The sequence below is a fragment of the Sinocyclocheilus anshuiensis genome, unplaced genomic scaffold (assembly GCF_001515605.1).
Source record: "Sinocyclocheilus anshuiensis isolate Anshui unplaced genomic scaffold, SAMN03320099.WGS_v1.1 scaffold1522, whole genome shotgun sequence".
Taxonomy (NCBI): domain Eukaryota; kingdom Metazoa; phylum Chordata; class Actinopteri; order Cypriniformes; family Cyprinidae; genus Sinocyclocheilus; species Sinocyclocheilus anshuiensis.
In genome coordinates, this window is record NW_015546143.1 from 248,808 (window position 1) to 267,900 (window position 19,093).

The following is a 19,093-nucleotide window of genomic DNA, read 5'->3' on the forward strand; positions in this document are numbered from 1 at the left end:
CAAAATTTTGGCTATTGCTAAAAATACACCCCAGCGACTCCAGGGTCACATATATATAAACTTAATCACAACAAATTGCTTTTTTTCTAGAAAACAAATGTTTTGCAAGAAAAAAATATTTATATAATAATAGTACTTACACACTGTCACAATCTGTGATGGCGAGGAACGATGGAGACGAGGAATAAACGAAACAGTCTTTAATCCAAGAAACACAGGGTACATCCAACACTGGGAACGGCAGGAAACACATGAACATAACAAGTAGAACCGACAGAGACAGAGTGCACAGACTAGGACTTAAATACAGGGGATGATTGGGGAAACATGTGTAAGGGATGACTAATCAAACTAATTAACAAAACGAGGACAGGAACATGACCAAATAAGGGAACAGAAACAGGGGCAAAACATGACACAGACAGTCCATGATCTTGACATTACGCCCCCTCACGGAAGGTGCGTCCTCACACCGTAGCAACAAAAGAGGGAGGTGTGGGTGGGAACTTGGGAGGAGGTTCCGGAGGAGGACGGACACCCGGGAGGGGGCCGGCAGACAGAGACCAGGGAGGTGACGAAGGAGGGAGGAGCCAGGGGGTTCCCGGAGCAGGAGAAGCCAAGCAGGACTCAGGCCACAGCCATAATGTTGACCCACGGTGGACCAACGGAGGGAGGAGCCATGGAGGAGGAATGGCCGCCAAATCCAGGGGGCCGACCAACGGCGGCGGAGCAGGTGGTGGAGGAGCCTGAGGTGGAGAGCCAACGAGCCAGGGGGATGCAGAGGATCCGGGGGGCCAGGGTGGAGCCGAGGGCTCTGGTGACCAAGGTGGAGGCGGAGATCTGGAGATCCGCGGCGGAGCCGGAGCAACTGAGGACCAAGGTGGAGCTGGCGGGAGGAAGGAGCCCAATAGAGCCGGTGGATTTGTGCGTCTCCGGGCATTCAGGGCTTAACTCTGGATCGGAAGCCCCCACTAGGCTGAACACAGGAACAGGATGGCACTCAGGAGGAGCGGACACTGGAGGGCACTCTGGACTGGAGCCCTCTCCTCTTCTCTTTGGCACTTTCGCTGCGCCATACTACGCTCACCCTCAGCCGCGGTGCAGGGGGCGGAGCTCCTCTCCATGCTCACACCGTCCGCGGCTTTCTCCCTCGTGGCGGGCATTGTCACCGGCTCTCACACCTGGTCTGACGGCTTGGGCTCTACTTCTGGGCGATCCTCTGCAAACAAACAAAATGGAGGGTAGACACACGGAGGTTACTGTTTTGGTCGGTTTTTCTGTCACAATCTGTGATGGCGAGGAACGATGGACACGAGGAAGAAACGAAACAGTATTTAATCCAAGAAACACAGGGTACATCCAACACTGGGAACGGCAGGAAACACATGAACATAACAAGTAGAACCGACAGAGACAGACTAGGACTTAAATACAGGGGATGATTGGGGAAACACAGGAGTATGGGATGACTAATCAAACTAATTAACAAAACGAGGACAGGAACATGACCAAATAAGAGAACAGAAACAGGGGCAAAACATGACACAGACAGTCCATGATCCTGACACACACACACACACACACAATCAAATTATGAATAAAATTATGACAGGAACATACAGACAAATAAACAAAGTGACAAATACAGCAAACTGTACATTTACATATCTGGTTTATTCAAATGCTTGCTTTTAAACCATGGTGAAAACGCAGTCTACAGCCACAGAAAAACACCTGATTGTTTCAATTAATTGAACTAATTTCTCTTTTTTCTTTAAAATGTTAAAAGTGGCGGGCATTGTCGCTGGCTCTCACACCTGGTCTGACGGCTTGGGCTCTACTTCTGGGCGATCCTCTGCAAACAAACAAAATGGAGGGTAGACACACGGAGGTTACTGTTTTGGTCGGTTTTTCTGTCACAATCTGTGATGGCGAGGAACGATGGACACGAGGAAGAAACGAAACAGTATTTAATCCAAGAAACACAGGGTACATCCAACACTGGGAACGGCAGGAAACACATGAACATAACAAGTAGAACCGACAGAGACAGACTAGGACTTAAATACAGGGGATGATTGGGGAAACACAGGAGTATGGGATGACTAATCAAACTAATTAACAAAACGAGGACAGGAACATGACCAAATAAGAGAACAGAAACAGGGGCAAAACATGACACAGACAGTCCATGATCCTGACACACACACACACACACACAATCAAATTATGAATAAAATTATGACAGGAACATACAGACAAATAAACAAAGTGACAAATACAGCAAACTGTACATTTACATATCTGGTTTATTCAAATGCTTGCTTTTAAACCATGGTGAAAACGCAGTCTACAGCCACAGAAAAACACCTGATTGTTTCAATTAATTGAACTAATTTCTCTTTTTTCTTTAAAATGTTAAAACCCAAAGCAGGAGTAGCAGAGCAGTGATTTCCAACCTGATGAAAATTTTATCTGGGACATACTGGCACAGTTCATGAACAAATCCACTGATAAGCACTAAACCAAATTCTCCTTTCGATGAAAACAAATGTCCAAAGGGGGCAGAGAATCCAACAAGAGACTATGGGTCCTGAGGAAAGGTAAAGGACAAATGTGCTTTCTCTTTCCTTCAGTAATTAATGCGACAACATCAAGAGAATGGCAGCCATACCAAGAAATGCAAGTCAAAAATACAAACAAAGAAAAAAGAAGAGGAAATTAAGAGATTAAAAGATGAAAAAAAAATTAAAACTTATATAGTTAAAAATAAAATACAGATATTACATAAACCAGTTACAAAAGTAACAACATAAATACAAGCACATTTCAAGAATTAGATTTTTGGAAGGTAAGAATTAAACATATCTGCCAGTCGTCATCTTTGTGACATTATCAGAGACACATCAGAAAATCAGGGTACTAACTTTGATGGAAAAACTACACACAATGTTGTTTTACCTTCATCTCATTAGACAGAACAGCAGACTCAGGACTAGGGTCAATTCAACTGATCCAGGAGGTGAGCTTCAAAATGTATTCTAATTCATTTTTTTTCATTAGATTTTTTGCCATTAATTAAATTCCCCTAAAGAAGTGTAATTTGTGACATGATTGCCCCAGAGGTAACTGTCTATGAGCTGGGTACATATCTCTCAAGATTTGATCCAGGCCTGTTTCCATCAGTCACCTCACAATAAAAGCTCCCATTTGCTTGCAGAAATTTTTACAAGGATGTGAAAGGAAAAAAGCAAACAAACAAACACTCTGATCAGAGCTTGTACAAAAATACATTTCCACCCTGATCCTCAACCCTTCTAGTTTTATTTATTGGCTACTCAATCTATCAGCAACTTAAAATTCCTTAGAAATCTCACTTCAACACTAGTAATACATTTTATTCACATTGAGTACTCTAAAAAATGCTGAACAACTAATATATATATATATATATATATATATATATACATATATAGATATATAAAGCTCCACCTGATTTTGCTGCTGTACAGAGGTAGTTCACCCAAAAATGACAACAGAATCATTTACTTGCACTCATGTTCTGCTAAACCTGTATGACTTGGCAATTTGAATTGCCTGGTCCCCATCCACTTTCATTGAATGGAAAAAAAAGCATCTGATAAATATCTTGTTTGTGTTCCACAACAGAAAGGTCATGCAGGTTTGGAATGACATGCGGGTGCGTAAATGATAAAATGTTCACATTTGGGTGAACTATCCCTTTAAGCTTTTAGTAAACATTCATTTTCATTCTTGTGTAAACAGATCAAAACTGTGCACAGTTGTGGGACACAGATAAAACCTCTGTGAACCACAAGCTCTAAAAACTCAAACACAGAATTACAATTAATTTATCAAATGTTAACAACAGCACAGGACATAGTGAGACTGTATATAAGCGCTGCGATGACAGATAGTTGATGATGATAGTTGTATTTGATTCCACATAATGCTGTGTCACTGTATGGGTAACCAGGAGACTATACATTATTGGTGTGACAGGGAAAGTGAAAGTGGAAACAGATCAGGTCCAACGTCATGAGAGGCTAAAAATATGAAATAGTCCTTTTTCTGTTCTGTCAACTGCACTAATTTTTTAATTGAGGAAAAATAATAATGGAGACCATCTTTGAGTTTAAGACAAAATGAATCTGTGTAGCATATTACAGATGAATCTCTGAAAAGAGCAGATGATGATGATGAAGATGGTGACCACTGGCTCAAGAGAACAAAAGGTTTTGTAAAGTAAAAACTTTTTGTTCAAAAGTAGGTAAGTAGTAAGTAATGTTGCAGTTCCAGCATAACTAACTAACTAACTAAAACAGAGGCTCATGGCACAATTTTCAGATAGTGGGCTATGTGTGTAGTGAGAGGAAAAAAAAACTATTACATATGACTCTTGAATGCAAAACGAGCGGAAAAGAAAAAAAACAAAATAGATAAACTCACTCTTACTTATCTTTACATTTCTGTCTTGAAATCTATACAAATCTTTATCCTGATTATTTGAGCTTAACTTTATGAACCTTGTGTTTCTCCCAGGCTCCACAGTTCTTAGTGTGGATGCAAATGAGCGGCAGGGTGTCCAGTGCTTTGAGGTCAGAGTCAGTATGTGGTGTTGGTGTAAAACTACATTTTTGTATGTGCAGTCCAATAAAGTGTTGTGTTTTGATGCGGAGAGGGTTTGGCATAGTGCGTGTGTGTGAACATGTTAAGAATGGATATGTAAGGGAGGTTGTAACCGCATATGTTGGCCATTTCTTTACACAAGAAATGCACGCCTGCACACTTAAAATTCTACGGATCTACAGCAAGATTGACAGAGTTTTTCAGAAAAGCACATCCAACTGTAGCAGCAGAGATATGATGAGGCACAGGACTTCAAAGAGAACCCACTGAGTAATGGGCCTTCCACAGTCAGCATTGAACACCAAGCTTAGGGAAGTTCGTCATTTCATTTGTCTCGTCTTCAGGTCGATCTCTCTGACTCTGCAGGAGGTTATCAGTTCTAAGACAGTCAAAAACTATGGCCAACATTGGCCAAACCATAAAGACTTGTTTTTAGATCTTTATATGCAATTTAAATAGTACACACTCCTCCGCACAGCCAAGTCTACAATCAATAAATCCATAATGAGAATTATGTTGAGAATAATAATAATAATAATAATGGTTCTAATATAGTCATCATGTGTGGGTTCAGCAGCCTTCTTTAGACATTCATCGTGGTTGTTGCATATTTACAAGAAGTCATTTACATCCAAGGGGGGCAGCAGGGGTCAAAGGTGAGAGGTCATGATGTTATCTGAGTCTCTTCTCTGCTGAGTAGATGGACATGTAGTAGTCATTACTGCCCACAGCAAGATGAGGCTGAGGAAGTAAAAGAAAGAAAGAAGACTGTGTTTATGTATAGTTTTTATTTTCTAACACAAATGTTATAAAATAAGTACTTTTTTGTTTTGTTAGCGAATTCCACAGTGGCCTTACTTTATATTGAAATCTGTTAATGTGGATGTATGTAAAAGCAAAAAATGATTTGCATTGGCTCCATTGTATAGATATAATAAAGGAAGGCATTACTGAGTTAAAGTAGTATTTGGCTGGTCTTCCACCATTCCTTTAGCCATAGGTTTTTGGAATCAAAATTTGAAGATGTCAACTGGGAAAAAAACCTTTAAAACCTTTCATTTTTGTATAACCAAATAAAATTAGGGAGAAATTATAATTTACTGTTCACTGTTTTATCATGTAAAACAGGTGATTGCAAGGTTTTGGAAAGACATTGACCTGAATTGTGAGTCTTTTTTTCATATCATATTTTATGATAGGCTTGTCTTACAGCTAACTCCTCAGTATCGGTGGTACTAGCTTTTCTTAAAAAAAAAAAGCTACTTTTTCCAACATATAGCATGCATGCTTTACTGTTGCGCTGAGGATGAACTCAGGATGTAAAGTGTCCTTTTTATAAGTAGTCTCTGGAAGTCCAAATCATTCTTGGATGGGGCATGTAATTCAAATGGTTGAAAAACAATTCACTGATTAATTTTAGTCTGTGAATAACATTTTATTTAGTATTAGTGAAATATTTACTTCCATGCTGCTATTCATCACTGTTACCAAGTTATGAATTCAAATATAATTCAATTTGTTTAATTAGTGTAAATTAATTTTTTCAAGTTTTATGCCGTTATGCTAATTTTTGTTTTAGTGTCATACTGCTCTCATAGTAAGTTATATCATTTGATATATTTAAAATATTTCCCCTTCAAGTAGCTTCAATGTAGACAGCTACTTTTGTTAACAGCTTGACTGTTGTTTAACTGCTTTAATTTATGTGTAACTTGTAGCTTGACAACTTACAGATTCAAATTAGCTTTCCCAACAGTGCAGCTCTTAGTAATAAAGACTGTCTGCATTGAGAAAACTGTCTTACCCAGTAAGGGTGGAAGGCCAGGCAGCTGATGGCTCCGATTCTCTGGCCCATGAAACCATCATAGTACTTAATGTTGCTGATCACATCCCCATTGGAGTTATACACAGCTATAAACTGATTCATAGAGCCACTGGAGAAAGAAAGTGAGAGAACGAGAGAAAAAAATGGTTAAAAAAAAAAAGAGGCATGAGTTACAGGTATTTCAGGACTAGGGTGACCACTAGATTATTGCTCTGTCACAGGTGAGCAGACAAGATTCTGCGGGGACAATGCGGGGCATGTGGGAGAGCAATAACTTATTATTATTAGACTATGTAAATATCTATGTAAAAATCTTTGTTAGTTGGAAAGCCTGTTTGGAGTAACGCTGAATTATAATACGCTTTAAATCGACAAGCTTTGTAAAATTTTTTTTTTTGGGTAACACTTTACAATAAGGTGTCATTTTTTAACATTAGTTAATGTATTAACTATCATGAACTAACAATGAGCAATACATTTGTTACAGTTTTTATTAATCTACAGTTATTCATTGTTTGTTCATGTTAGTTCACAGTGCATTAACTAATGTTGACAAATGCAACTTTTGATTTTAATAATGCATTAGTAAATGTTGAAATTAACATTAACTAAGATCAATAAATGCAGTAGAAGTATTGTTCATGCTTAGTTAATGTTAACCAATACAGCTAACTACTGTTACCTAATGAACTTATTGTAAAGTGTTACCGTTTTTGTAACCGGCTCTGTGCAACTGGCACTCAATTTGCCAAGGTATGAGTGATAACACAGGACTATTCAGTCTACTAAATATAATGAACTGAATATAATTATTGCAGAATTGAATTTTTTTTTTTAAAGCTGCTTTGAAACAATATTCATTGAGAAAAGCATTATACATTTTTACCAGATGCAGTGCACCTTGAACAAAGCAGAGCATTCCCAACCAGTATGTGTCCTGGCAGATGTAACCAGGGCCACATTAACCATTGGGCTAGGCGGGGCTGAAGCCCCGGGGCCCAAGCAAGGAGGGGGCCCGTCGCTGTGGAGTAGATTGACGGACATCGGTAGTGCCAATCGCCAAAGCCCCACCACGCCTCTCACGTTTTAGTGCTATTATTTAGTGGAGTTTTCCGTAAATTCCATGCATTACCATTAGAGATTAAAACGTCACATTTGAATTGGGTTTACCAATCAAATGCATTTATTAAATTTAGGTTTAGAACAACAACAACATAATTTACATTTTTGGGGTGAACTATTCCTCCAAAGCAGCCTAATATAGCTGCTGTTGCTGTTTGTGTCAATAAAGTAAATTAAACATTAGAAAGAGAATCACTAACTGTCCTTGACCAAATCGCTTTTGTAAAATAATGTATGTTGAATTTATACAGTGAAGACTATTCGGTCTATTGTTGTCTATTTATTTTATACAATATAATATTTCTTATTCAGTGCTTTAAGTGTTTGTAGGTCAATTTCTTTGTTCTATTGTAATTCATGACTGTTTACTTGTCTTCAGTAAGTTTGTTTTTACTTAGGCTAGTGTTGGGGCCCTGCAGTAAGTCATAGCCCCAGGGCCCAGTGAGGTCTTAATGCGGCCCTGGATGTAACTGCTGCTAACCTTTACCAGCTCTCTTTTGATGAGGTTCACACTGTCATAATTACTTTGTTTTGTCCATGCAGTTGTTATCAGCAAAAACACTGTCTGTGTTGGTTGGTTATTTTTCATGCACTAGCTAGAACATTACCGCTGCACAAATAGATTTTTAAACCCGAATAATCTCAGTTTGCATTTTTATATTACTTTTTTTTGTTATTGTGGTATTGTAATTTCAGGGAAAAATAAATAATACAGACAACACTGAAATGCGGGAAATTGCTTATGACTTGCAGTACACGGGACAATGCTTCCAATTTCGTACTGACCTGGTCGAGTGATATCATGGACATGACATTCCTTTGCATTTAATTTAGGCCCTGTGACCAGATTTTGAGGAGAGGCTCTCAGATTTAGGGGGGAAAAAAAACAGACTTCTTCAGACTTCAAAATGAAAAATCTGGACAATTTGTACTGTTTCCTCAAATAAATAGACCTTTAAAGGCACAATATGTAAGATTTTTTTATTAAAATATCCAAAAACCACTAGAACAGTGTTATATATTTTGCTGACTTGTGTACTTGCATTATCCCAAATGTTTCGAAGAATGTTTAAATCCAGAGAAATAAGCAATTTTAACTAGTGACACGGACCGTGTCCATAGTGTCATTGTGTCGCCTGCCAATGACGTCATAACCCCTCGATTTCAAGTTTTGTTTTGTAGAAAACATGGAAACACCAAAGACGCTTTAATATGTTGTGCGTTTTATTAGACCGGTGACGACCGCACAGAGTAGCATAATAACAGAACTTTCAAATGTATCTAGTATGATAAAACAGCGCTGCTTTTTTTTCCCACATACACACGACCAGAACGAGCGGAAGTGGTCGACGGTGGCATAATAAAAGCTCTGCTGCTTTCGAGCCGTGTGTCGCACTCGTTCAGCAGCCTCGTTTCTCTTCAACGGCTTTCAGCCTCACCCTGCTTCATTCAACTACATTAATAAATCATTAGCTCATCCATGAACATGATTTCTGCCCGAGTCCCGTCGGATTGCATCGGCTGTGGGGATGAAGACGACAACTCCCATGATTCCACACTCAGTCACTGCATCATCAAACTATGCCTTTGCCTCTTTGTATATTTTGAATACGCGCCCTCTAGCGGAGAAAAAAAATTACATATTGTGCCTTTAAATGAACTAAAATGTGATGTTTTTAGCAGAATTATTTGTTAATCAAGTACCTATTTTAACCAAATTTGAGTAATGTGTATCTATACGTCGTCATGTGTGTCACTGCCTGTTGACATCAGGCACACTGAAAAAGTTCAGTGAAGTACATGGACAGAACAGCATTTACATATGCATTCCTCCAAACATGGCTTGAGTGATCAGATCTCAAAAGATCTGGGCCCCATTTATGCCTTGATTTAAAACGGCCAATTTGTAAATGACCCAAGATGAACCTTAATGCCAGGTGTAAAGAGGGTCATGGATGCAAAGGAAAAGTTTGTCTTCTGTATTTTTTTTTTTCTAAACCGTAATATTTTGCATCATGGAACTGATTGTATAAATGATGCAGGTGCATCTCTCACCAAGCAAACAGGTTTGCTTGTGGATGAATGTCCAGAGCCGTCAGTCCTTTCACTGTCTGCAAGATGTTAATTGATTCTGGTGTCCGTGGGTCAAAGAACCGCACATCTCCATTCACACTACAAGAGAGGAGAACCAGCTTGTGAGCTAAATACAAGAAGACCGTGAGGTAAATTCTTTAAATTAAGTGATAGAAATTATGAAGCAAAGAGAAAAGCAGTTACCTGACACTGATAATGTGTCCTTCAGGCTCCTTCTGCAGATGTGCCTTCACCACCCAAGCACCGTGTTCTCTATACGTCATCACACGACTGTAGAAAGAGAGTTGATTGGTATAAGCAGTTACAGTCCACAAAATTTAGGCAGCATTACTAAACACTGACCACTAGAGAGAGCTGCAGGAATGCACTGCACCAGAACACAGAATAACAATGATCTCTGTAGTAACAGCATAGTGGAGAAATTATAATTCTTTCGAAGGATGTTTCTTCCACTACTGGCATTTTTGGCACTGTGGACTTTCAAAAGACCATTCAAAAGTCTGGGTAAATAAGAGTTACCACACAAGACCACACCCCTTCTCTTTGTTTTCTTCACACATCACATCTCCTATTTTAAGCATGCTCTTTACTGACACTTGTCTCTTTGGTAACCAAGAACACTAGCTTCTGGGAAAAAGAAAAAACAAAAAAACAACAACAAAAAACACTTACCTAGTGGCAAAATTGTGGTGGAAATTATACAACAATTGATTTTTTGTAAAAAATAAAAAAAAATAAATGAATAACAGGGCCTAATATAAATAATTTAATAAATATTGAAATTGTTTGTGTATAGATTATCATAATTTTAAAATATAATACTTGTATGTAGGAATTAATTATAAAAGTGTGAATCTGGGAAAAGGGAAAAAATATCTATAATAGACCCTTTTAAAAGTATCCAGAAGAAACCACTTTTAAACTAGAATGAAACATGACCACAAGCACTCCAGCAATGTTACTGGAGGCAAGGGGGTTCTCATACAGATATACTCCTCTGTGACAAAATTTGAGCATGTCAAAGGTTATGATGCAACCTCACTTCGATTTAAATTAAGCAATTTATACCCTTAAAGTATAGTGGTAGCCAGGCTGCAAGCAAATTAATGAAAAGGAACTCATCAACAGTGTGAAGCAGGAAATGTCAGCATGAGCTGTGGGACACAGAGGTGGAATGTTTAAAGGTGCATGAAAGCAAAGAAATAACAAGACATGGAAGAGAGCCGACGCATGTGACTAGCAGAAGGAAAATCTTGAGCATTTGGAAATGCTAGAGCCAAAGGGAGTTGTTAAATTAGCATTATTTAAATATTCACAGGGCTTTTTATGACTTAATTACAACGTTTTCTCATGGAATTTGTGGGTGAGTGGACACACAGATATGCGAGTTACTGTCACAGATACTTTTATCAACCAAGACCAAAAGCAAGACAAAACAAGCTCAGTGGCGCTGGACAGGAGTGACATTGCGCATAGCCACAAGGTTCATGCTGAATCATTTTCTGATATAGCAGTTAGAATTTATTTTAGATTTCGAGATGTCTGATTTATGAAATCATCCCAGTTGTGGTGGAACATCAGAGATTAATATATTTATGATTCAGTAATATGACTCTTTTTAAAGGTCTCTGAGTGTTGACTGACTCTTTTGATTTTCCCCAAAGGTCAATAACAGCTCAATCCTTTATGACTCATCTCATATGATTGTTAGCAAAGGTCTCAGGTGTAATATAACTCAGGTGAGTTATATTACATGTATGTGTTGTTCGATATGTTAATGATTGTAGACAGAGATCTGTGAATGCTGACACACCATTCGTTAGGTCCCATTCTGCGGTCGTACACACGAACCGATCCGTCTCCAAGACCTGCAGCTACCAGTGACCGCTGAGGATCACATGATAGGCTGGTCACACAGCTGTCTGCTCCTGTTGGGATGTCCTGCAACACAGACATAAAAGCTGAATGAGTTATTGGAGGAGTGCAGTTAAATATCAATTAAATATCAAAGCATTTAAATACCATACTAAGATATATTAAAGAGTGAATGATATTTATATGCATTTTATATAAGATTTCATTGATGTACATTACAAGCTAACAGAATTTCTATTTGGCCATAAAAATAGCAGCAACTGCATATAAATATCAGCAAACAAATTGCATAATTTTTGCTCAGTGTGGGCCTCTGAATAAAACTGATTTACACATAGATTTAGAATGGTGGCTTTGCTTAGACAATGGTTGCTCTGGTGTAGATATTTCCAAAGATAGATTTTTAGTGCATATCAGAATACATGTTGCGGTTCAGTACTTTGAGATGTATAATATTATAATTGGATCACATCTGAAACTTCATCAAATGTGTGAGAGACACACAGCCCATAAAAATGTAACCGGAGGAACAGTTTCAATAATTTATAGTGTGGTTCACTTCACATTTGTCCAGTATGGCGTCTCATGAAAGCAAGTCTGACTGCACAGTGAAATGCCAGCCTTAAAGTTTCTGCCTTAGACAAACTGCTAAATTGAACTTAATGACTGATCACCAAAAACAATGATACAAGGATCTGCAGTATCAAACAATGGAAACGTTCATGTAGGAACTTTGAAAAGTAGAAATTTTAGGCAGAGAGGGAAAAAAGAGAGGCCAGAGGGAGACTAATATGGAAATAACTTTTTTATCTAACTATGAAGCAAGACAGTGGTGCACATAAATGATGGAGCTACAAAGCTCAAAGAGAACTGATGCTTTTAAAGTGAAGGTGTGTGTGTGTGTGTGTGCAGGCATGTGCAACTCAGCCAGTACCTGCACTTTCATTTCTCTTTCTGTGTCCCAGATCCGTATGACTCTAACGTCACCTGACGTCATCAAGAGGCCAGTCTCCTGCTCCCAGTCCACCACCATACCTGCACCTTCAAAAGAGGGTACAGAAGGTTTACACACATACACACTCAAATGTACAACTCTCTGGGCTCTCCTGACATGTCAGTACATTATGATAAAATATAATACAGTCACACACTCACCTTTTGGTTGATTTACATTTGTTTCAGAATAAAAATATTGGTGACTTTCACTTTCATGAATGAATGAATACAATGCTTTCACTAATAGTCTTATAAAACATTGAATAATTAGATGCACAAAGTGAACCTCTTATATAATGGCAAAATAAAAAGTTTAAACCAAATAAAAGAAAGAAAGAAAGAAAGATCAAAGCCACATATGGGACTTGATTAACAAAAGATCAAGATCAACAGACCTTAAACTGAACCTTTTAGCTTGTAATTACACTAACTCACAGCTTATGAAATGGTTAGTATTCTATGGTCCAAGTCCTAGCTCTGGTCAATTTTGTCGTAAGAATGATGTGAACAGATATGGAGGCGGAGGAATTACAAAGAAAATAAAAAAAAGAAAAAAAAAACAGCAGACATTCATATGACTGTTAATTTGTTAACTTCAGGTTTAAACTGCAATTATTTACGGAGTTATTCATGCTGACACCAATCAGAGCTGAGCTGATTTCATTTATGATCCAGTAAGAGGATTCTGTTCGAGAGACTCGGTTGTGTGATTCTCCCTTGTAGATTACACAATGACTTCATTAGTTTGAAGAGAATATAGATTATAGACAGCAACTGTAAATAAAATTAAAAGGAAGATAAAATGTAGAATAAATTAATAAAAAATAGATGTGGTTCTCAAGTGGTTCTTAACTGGTTTTACTTCAGGATCCAGATTTAGCATTGGACATTAAAAGGCAACCTAACAGACATATTCTTTATTGTACAAAATTACATATTTCCTCAAAATAAAATATAGAAATTCAGTGACATTATTTATTAATGAAATAATGGCAATTAATTATTCATTAATTTGTTCATTCATTGATTCATTCATTCATTCAATAAAACTTAACAGGTTTATTTTCTTAATTTGGTTGTGTTTGGTTTTAAAACATCGTTCCAATTTCTATGTTCTGGGAAGTAAATAATTCTCTGTACAGAAAAAAAGGTCATTGCAAACTATGTTTATCGTTGTATTTTCTCTTGTGTTTACCTATGGTTTTCAAGGGTAAGAACTTGTGTATGTGAACATACACCCAAACATCACAGCCTTACATGCTTGTTGAACATTCAATGTCAAATGGGCATTAACAGGGAGTTGGTTTTCCTTTTGCTGCTATAATACTGTAGCTCCCACTTTTCTGAAAGGCATTCCATTTTAAGTTAGAACACAGCTGTTGTGATGTTCTTGCATTTAGACACAAGAGCAGAATATTCAGCATCAGACATTGATTTTGGCAATTCAACCCAAAATGTTCAGTGGGGGTCAGGTCTTTGTGCAGGCCAGTTAAGTGCCTCCACTCTAGAATTTTCTCTACTTGCAAGTCATTTGAATGTTTCTAGAATGTCACTATATGGTGTCCACATACAGTATAAAGTATATATAAAGGCTTGAGTTGCTTTGGTTATTTTTAAAAAAATTTTTATAAACAATTTTATGATTTACTTTTTACATTTAATTTCAACTCATTTTGTGCACAAAATGGTCAGGTCAGGTCACGGGGCTTCCAGCTTTAGTTTATTGCCTGGGTAGACCTCTAGATTAAACTGACCAAAACAAACTTCCAATTTACTGCAAAGCTTCAGCTCCCATGCTAACAGCACCTTCTGAAGGACAAGAGGGAAATTTTGTCCTGACTGGTCTGGAGCCCTGGTTCAGTTCTGATTGACTGGCTGTCATTCTCTGATGCTGTTCAATCACTAGAGTAAAGAACACTCTTATATGAGTGCCCCAAACACACAGCTAAAAGTTATGTGGAGCAGGAAATGCTGGAACTGTAGCACTGCTGCCCTACTTTCAAAACTTCTGCTGTCTATCAAAAATCCAATCTTAGGGAAGAGAAAACCCCCTCACATTCATCCCTCCAAACACTGCTGAGAAATAAATGGAGAAGCCAAGGGAGAATTTCACATCAGGAATAAAAACTTTATGAAGCACATTCATCATGAATTTGGTTTGCCTTCACGGTTTGGAATTCCAGCGTTATGCTTACGTGAATAAACTCAGACCTAGTAATTAATATGAACTTTCAACTGCTTAACTAATTGATATGCAAAAAGACATTTGTGTATAGCACACACACACACACACACACACACACACACACACACACACCTAGAATATATTATGCACACAAAATATAATCATCCTTATCAACACAAACATACATATATTCTCTTCATCCGGTAGCACAATATACACATGTGCACGCACACACACAGTTTCTGATTCAGGCAAGATTAATACACACACTTTTTGTTGATGGTGATGTTGATCAGGGAATATTACTAAAAGCAAATTATTAAAAATTTGTATTACCTTAGAAGTGTGTTATAATAAACAAGAGCAATGAGAAAGCCCACACGAAATCCAAATTTCTATAAAAATGTTATGCTCATCATTCAAATTCCTACAGATTGTACACTTCCTGTGTGTTTGTAAATTTTACCTATAATTTAGTTCTGCTTTCATCAGCTAAATGGAGCACCACACTAAAATGTGTTTTTCTGTACTAAAATGAGCTCTGTACTAAAGTTACTTTTACTTCCTTTCTACAGAATTCTGGCCATTTTTCACCAAAAATAGTGCTTACAAATGAAGAAAAAAGAAACAAATTAAATATTGGTCAGTGTTGACTTCCACCAATCAGAACTGCAGTAAGAATGAAAAGAGCCAATCAGATGAATGCAGATAAGAATGTTAGGCTATAATTGGGAACGGGAAAAAGTTAGATGCTTAGTGCCACATGTGCAAACACCAAATAGAGGTGAAGTAAAAGAAGAGAGAGAAGCACTCACCTCCCTGTTTACTTCTGTCAAGATAGATTGAGACCCGTCGGGCCAAACCTGTGAAAGGAGAACAGGAAGAGAGGGGAAGAGCACAAGAAGGAGATCAGGAAGACTCAGTATATTAGCCAGAGGACACCACCATGTTAGCACACATGAAAGCACACAGCCAGGATGTGATCTGTAGCCCTGTCCCAAACACGGCACTTCATGCACACTTGTGGTCTTCCATTAGCCTTTACACAAATGTCAGTGAAGTTCACAAGACAGCAGGGTGTTTCATCTTTCAATTTAGATTTCAGAAGGGTGCTCCAGAATGTCTCCCTAGTGGCTACTATGTGCCCTCAATGCATACTTGGCCTATCAACACTATGTGGCATTACATTATCAATGTGTGGCGTAAGGTTTCAGGGCAGCATTTGGGACTGGGCCTATCAGAGAGACACACACACACACACTTTTACATCAAAGCAGGCTCTCTCACACACACTGGTGAATACATGCACACCCAGAGATATGATCCACAGTTATATTCCACCTGAATTTAATTCACCTCATATCTTATCTACATCCACACATACACACACTGCAGGAAAGGGAGGGAGAACAAGGCTGTGGTTTCCCAGCATGACATCTGCCAAGTAAATCAGGTTTTCTCACAGGGAGCCGAATAGCAAGGCTGAAATCAGCACTCAGAGCCAAAACTTTGCTCATCCATCTTAAAGTAGCACTGACAGATGTGCAGGAGTTCTTCAGGAAAGCCAGACGCTCAAGAATCTCTTTGCGTTCTGATATACGTGACTGAGATTTTCTCCTGGCATTAAGGTTTTTATTGTGAAAGAGCCATTTATTGAGTTATTATCCCAGTTTTATTATTATTTTTTTTTTTATTGTTTGTTATGATCTGTATTCATTTCATTTGGGAAATAAAGATTCTCAGGAAGAGAATCCGTGAGTGTATTTATATATATATATAAATGGAAAAATTGGAGGTCAATGTGTGTAAGGATATATGCTATAAAACTATTATACATGCTATATATATATGATATACAATATATAACAACAACAGGTAAGTTACACACTAGGAGATCTCTGTCAAATGGTATTGCAAATGGCAATCCTTTAAATAAACACTTTAACCTCTTGAGACCCGGCAAAACATTTTAGGAAAAAATAAGTATTTTTTCATGTCATTACATTGTTTAGAGCATTAAAAAAATGTAAAAATTATATTTCATTCATAAGTTATGCTACGTCCTTGGTAGAGGACATCGGGACTCAATCATCGGGACCCCATAACATTTTCCTGAGATGTTGATTTATGACACACAGTTTAAAAATTTGTCAGATTTAAATTATAATTACAAAATATTATTTCCATAAGAGTGTCACTAAATTAATATCAGACATTTTTGAAGACCAAGGAGAGGAAGTGGTCATGGTGAAACATCCAAATTATCTCTGGGTAATATACATTAGTATTAAACATTTAGTATCTCTGAAAAGCCCTGAATGTGCTCTGTACAGGACATCCAGACTTAAAACTGTGGCATGCATAGTCTCAGAGAAATTCACTAAAATATAATGTCCTCATATGAGGTCGCAGGGTCTCAGGAGGTTAATAATAAAAATGGTCATTTACTCACCCTCATGTTGCTCTAAACCTAGTTAGTTAAAACTAGTTCTTAGCAAATAAAAGAAGAAATAAAGAATGTTACAGTCACCATATAGTATACAGTGGCTTTCAAGCTCCAAAAACTCTAAACAGTAATTCATACGCCATGAAACAACTTGTGCACTATAGTACAAGTATACTAAAAAAGTGGTTCCCAACCATGTTCCTGGAGCCAACATTTTGAATGCCTCTAAATTTGTCTGACACATCCAGGAGTCTCTACTAATGAGCTAATGAGTTGAATCAGGTGTGTTTGATTAAGGAGACATGCAAAAGGTGAAGTGTTGGGGTGACTCCAAGAACATGGTTGGGAACCATTGCATTAAAGTATACTAAAGAACAGCTTTGTGTGACAATTTTCAATGAAAAATCTCCCTCTTTTTAGCTCCCAACTGCCAAGTAGCAATCGATCACGTGACACAAAAGAATTATTGGCCTTTAGCAAGCATTGTATGCAAGCATTATCATACTGCTGACAGAAGCCTTGTTCCTCCTTTCCAATGACAGAGGAAAAATTTATTTACAGACATTACAGAGGAAATGTATACACGCAGATTTAGCAGGGCAATCACAAAAAGTTGTCTATTAAAGTAAATGAAAGAAAGAAAAAGATAGTTTGAGCACCATATGTAGGGAAAAACAGGAATGAGAAAGAGCACTAAGGATGAGGGCTATAGCAACCAAACTTGGAGGACACAAACATTTATGATTTCTATTAAAGCTACAGATCTTTTACTTAAGCATTCCTGAAATGAAACCATTTCACTTTAAAATTTAGGTAAAAGTGCCATACAGCATGGATTCATATACAACTTTTTCATGTAGAAATTTTATTTATGAATTTTAAATGTGGTTAGGAATCAGTGGTAAGGTCATAAAGACATTCTAGGATTTCCCTCCATCTTCTGTTCTGATGGAGCCATGACCCGGCTAAGATTATGCCACTGGTCTTTCTCCCTGCAGCTGTCCTAAAAAACAGTTTTAATGAGAGTTCTGAGATCAGCTCTATGATATCTATATGTGAAGAAAAGACTCAAATTTAAATAATTCACTGAAAATCTTGCATTCCGCCATTTGCTCGCTTGGCATACTGTGCTCACAAAGGCTGTGTTTGCTATGGTACACTGTTTGCTGCACAGTATATACCTGAAGTATTACAGTATATAAAACAGTACATAATATGCAAAAGTTTAGTTTGTGTCATGTTTTATCCATTTTTATTCAAATATTTCTTTAGGCAGTCCAAACACATAATGAGTCAATAAAAACTGAGTTGGATTCAATATTTTAAAGTGTGCTCTTGCTTACGGCACACACTGGCAAATCTAGTAAGCCATCTGGATAGTTGCATCCATTGCATACATTTGCATAATGTGCACTATACAGAATATGGAGAGACAGCATACTGTAGAAACATTGAGTAGTACTATGCAGTATGCAATTTCGAACAGAACCAAATTTCATTTGTTATTGTGACAGTATCAAGTTTGAACGTCGAAGTGCAAATGAGACATGAGAGCTAAGAAGTCAAGACTTTCAGAGAATAACGCATTTCAATCTATTTCTCATACAAACCTATTAAATGGAATTATATTAACTACTTTTATGATACCTTTTTGTCCTTTTTGACAGTGACAGTTAATATCTAATTGTGTTGTATGCGATAGGCAGTCTTAATGCTCTGCCTTTTGTGTTCTACAGAAACAAAGAACACAAAAATAATGTTTTGTACAACATGGGGTATAGATGAGGTGAACTATTCCTAACAATGCGTCTCAAAGTTGAGGCTGACTGCACACACACACACACACACACACACACACACACACACACACACACACACACACAGAGCGCTCTATCTAAAG

General features: G+C 37.7%; 1 protein-coding gene across 1 annotated transcript in view; it reads right to left on the reverse strand.

Moving 5' to 3' along the window:
* Positions 1 to 3,463: 3,463 nt before the first annotated feature.
* Positions 3,464 to 19,093, reverse strand: part of LOC107701211 (regulatory-associated protein of mTOR) — a 312,842-nt gene continuing 297,212 nt past the window's right edge. Inside the window, exons 31-37 of the mRNA XM_016503169.1 lie at positions 15,563 to 15,610; positions 12,501 to 12,607; positions 11,505 to 11,632; positions 9,875 to 9,961; positions 9,653 to 9,769; positions 6,455 to 6,584; positions 3,464 to 5,391 (exon numbers count right to left, since the gene is read on the reverse strand). Coding sequence (XP_016358655.1) covers positions 5,323 to 5,391; positions 6,455 to 6,584; positions 9,653 to 9,769; positions 9,875 to 9,961; positions 11,505 to 11,632; positions 12,501 to 12,607; positions 15,563 to 15,610 — 686 coding nt within the window. The 3' untranslated portion in view covers positions 3,464 to 5,322. The remainder of the gene's footprint in view (positions 5,392 to 6,454; positions 6,585 to 9,652; positions 9,770 to 9,874; positions 9,962 to 11,504; positions 11,633 to 12,500; positions 12,608 to 15,562; positions 15,611 to 19,093) is intronic.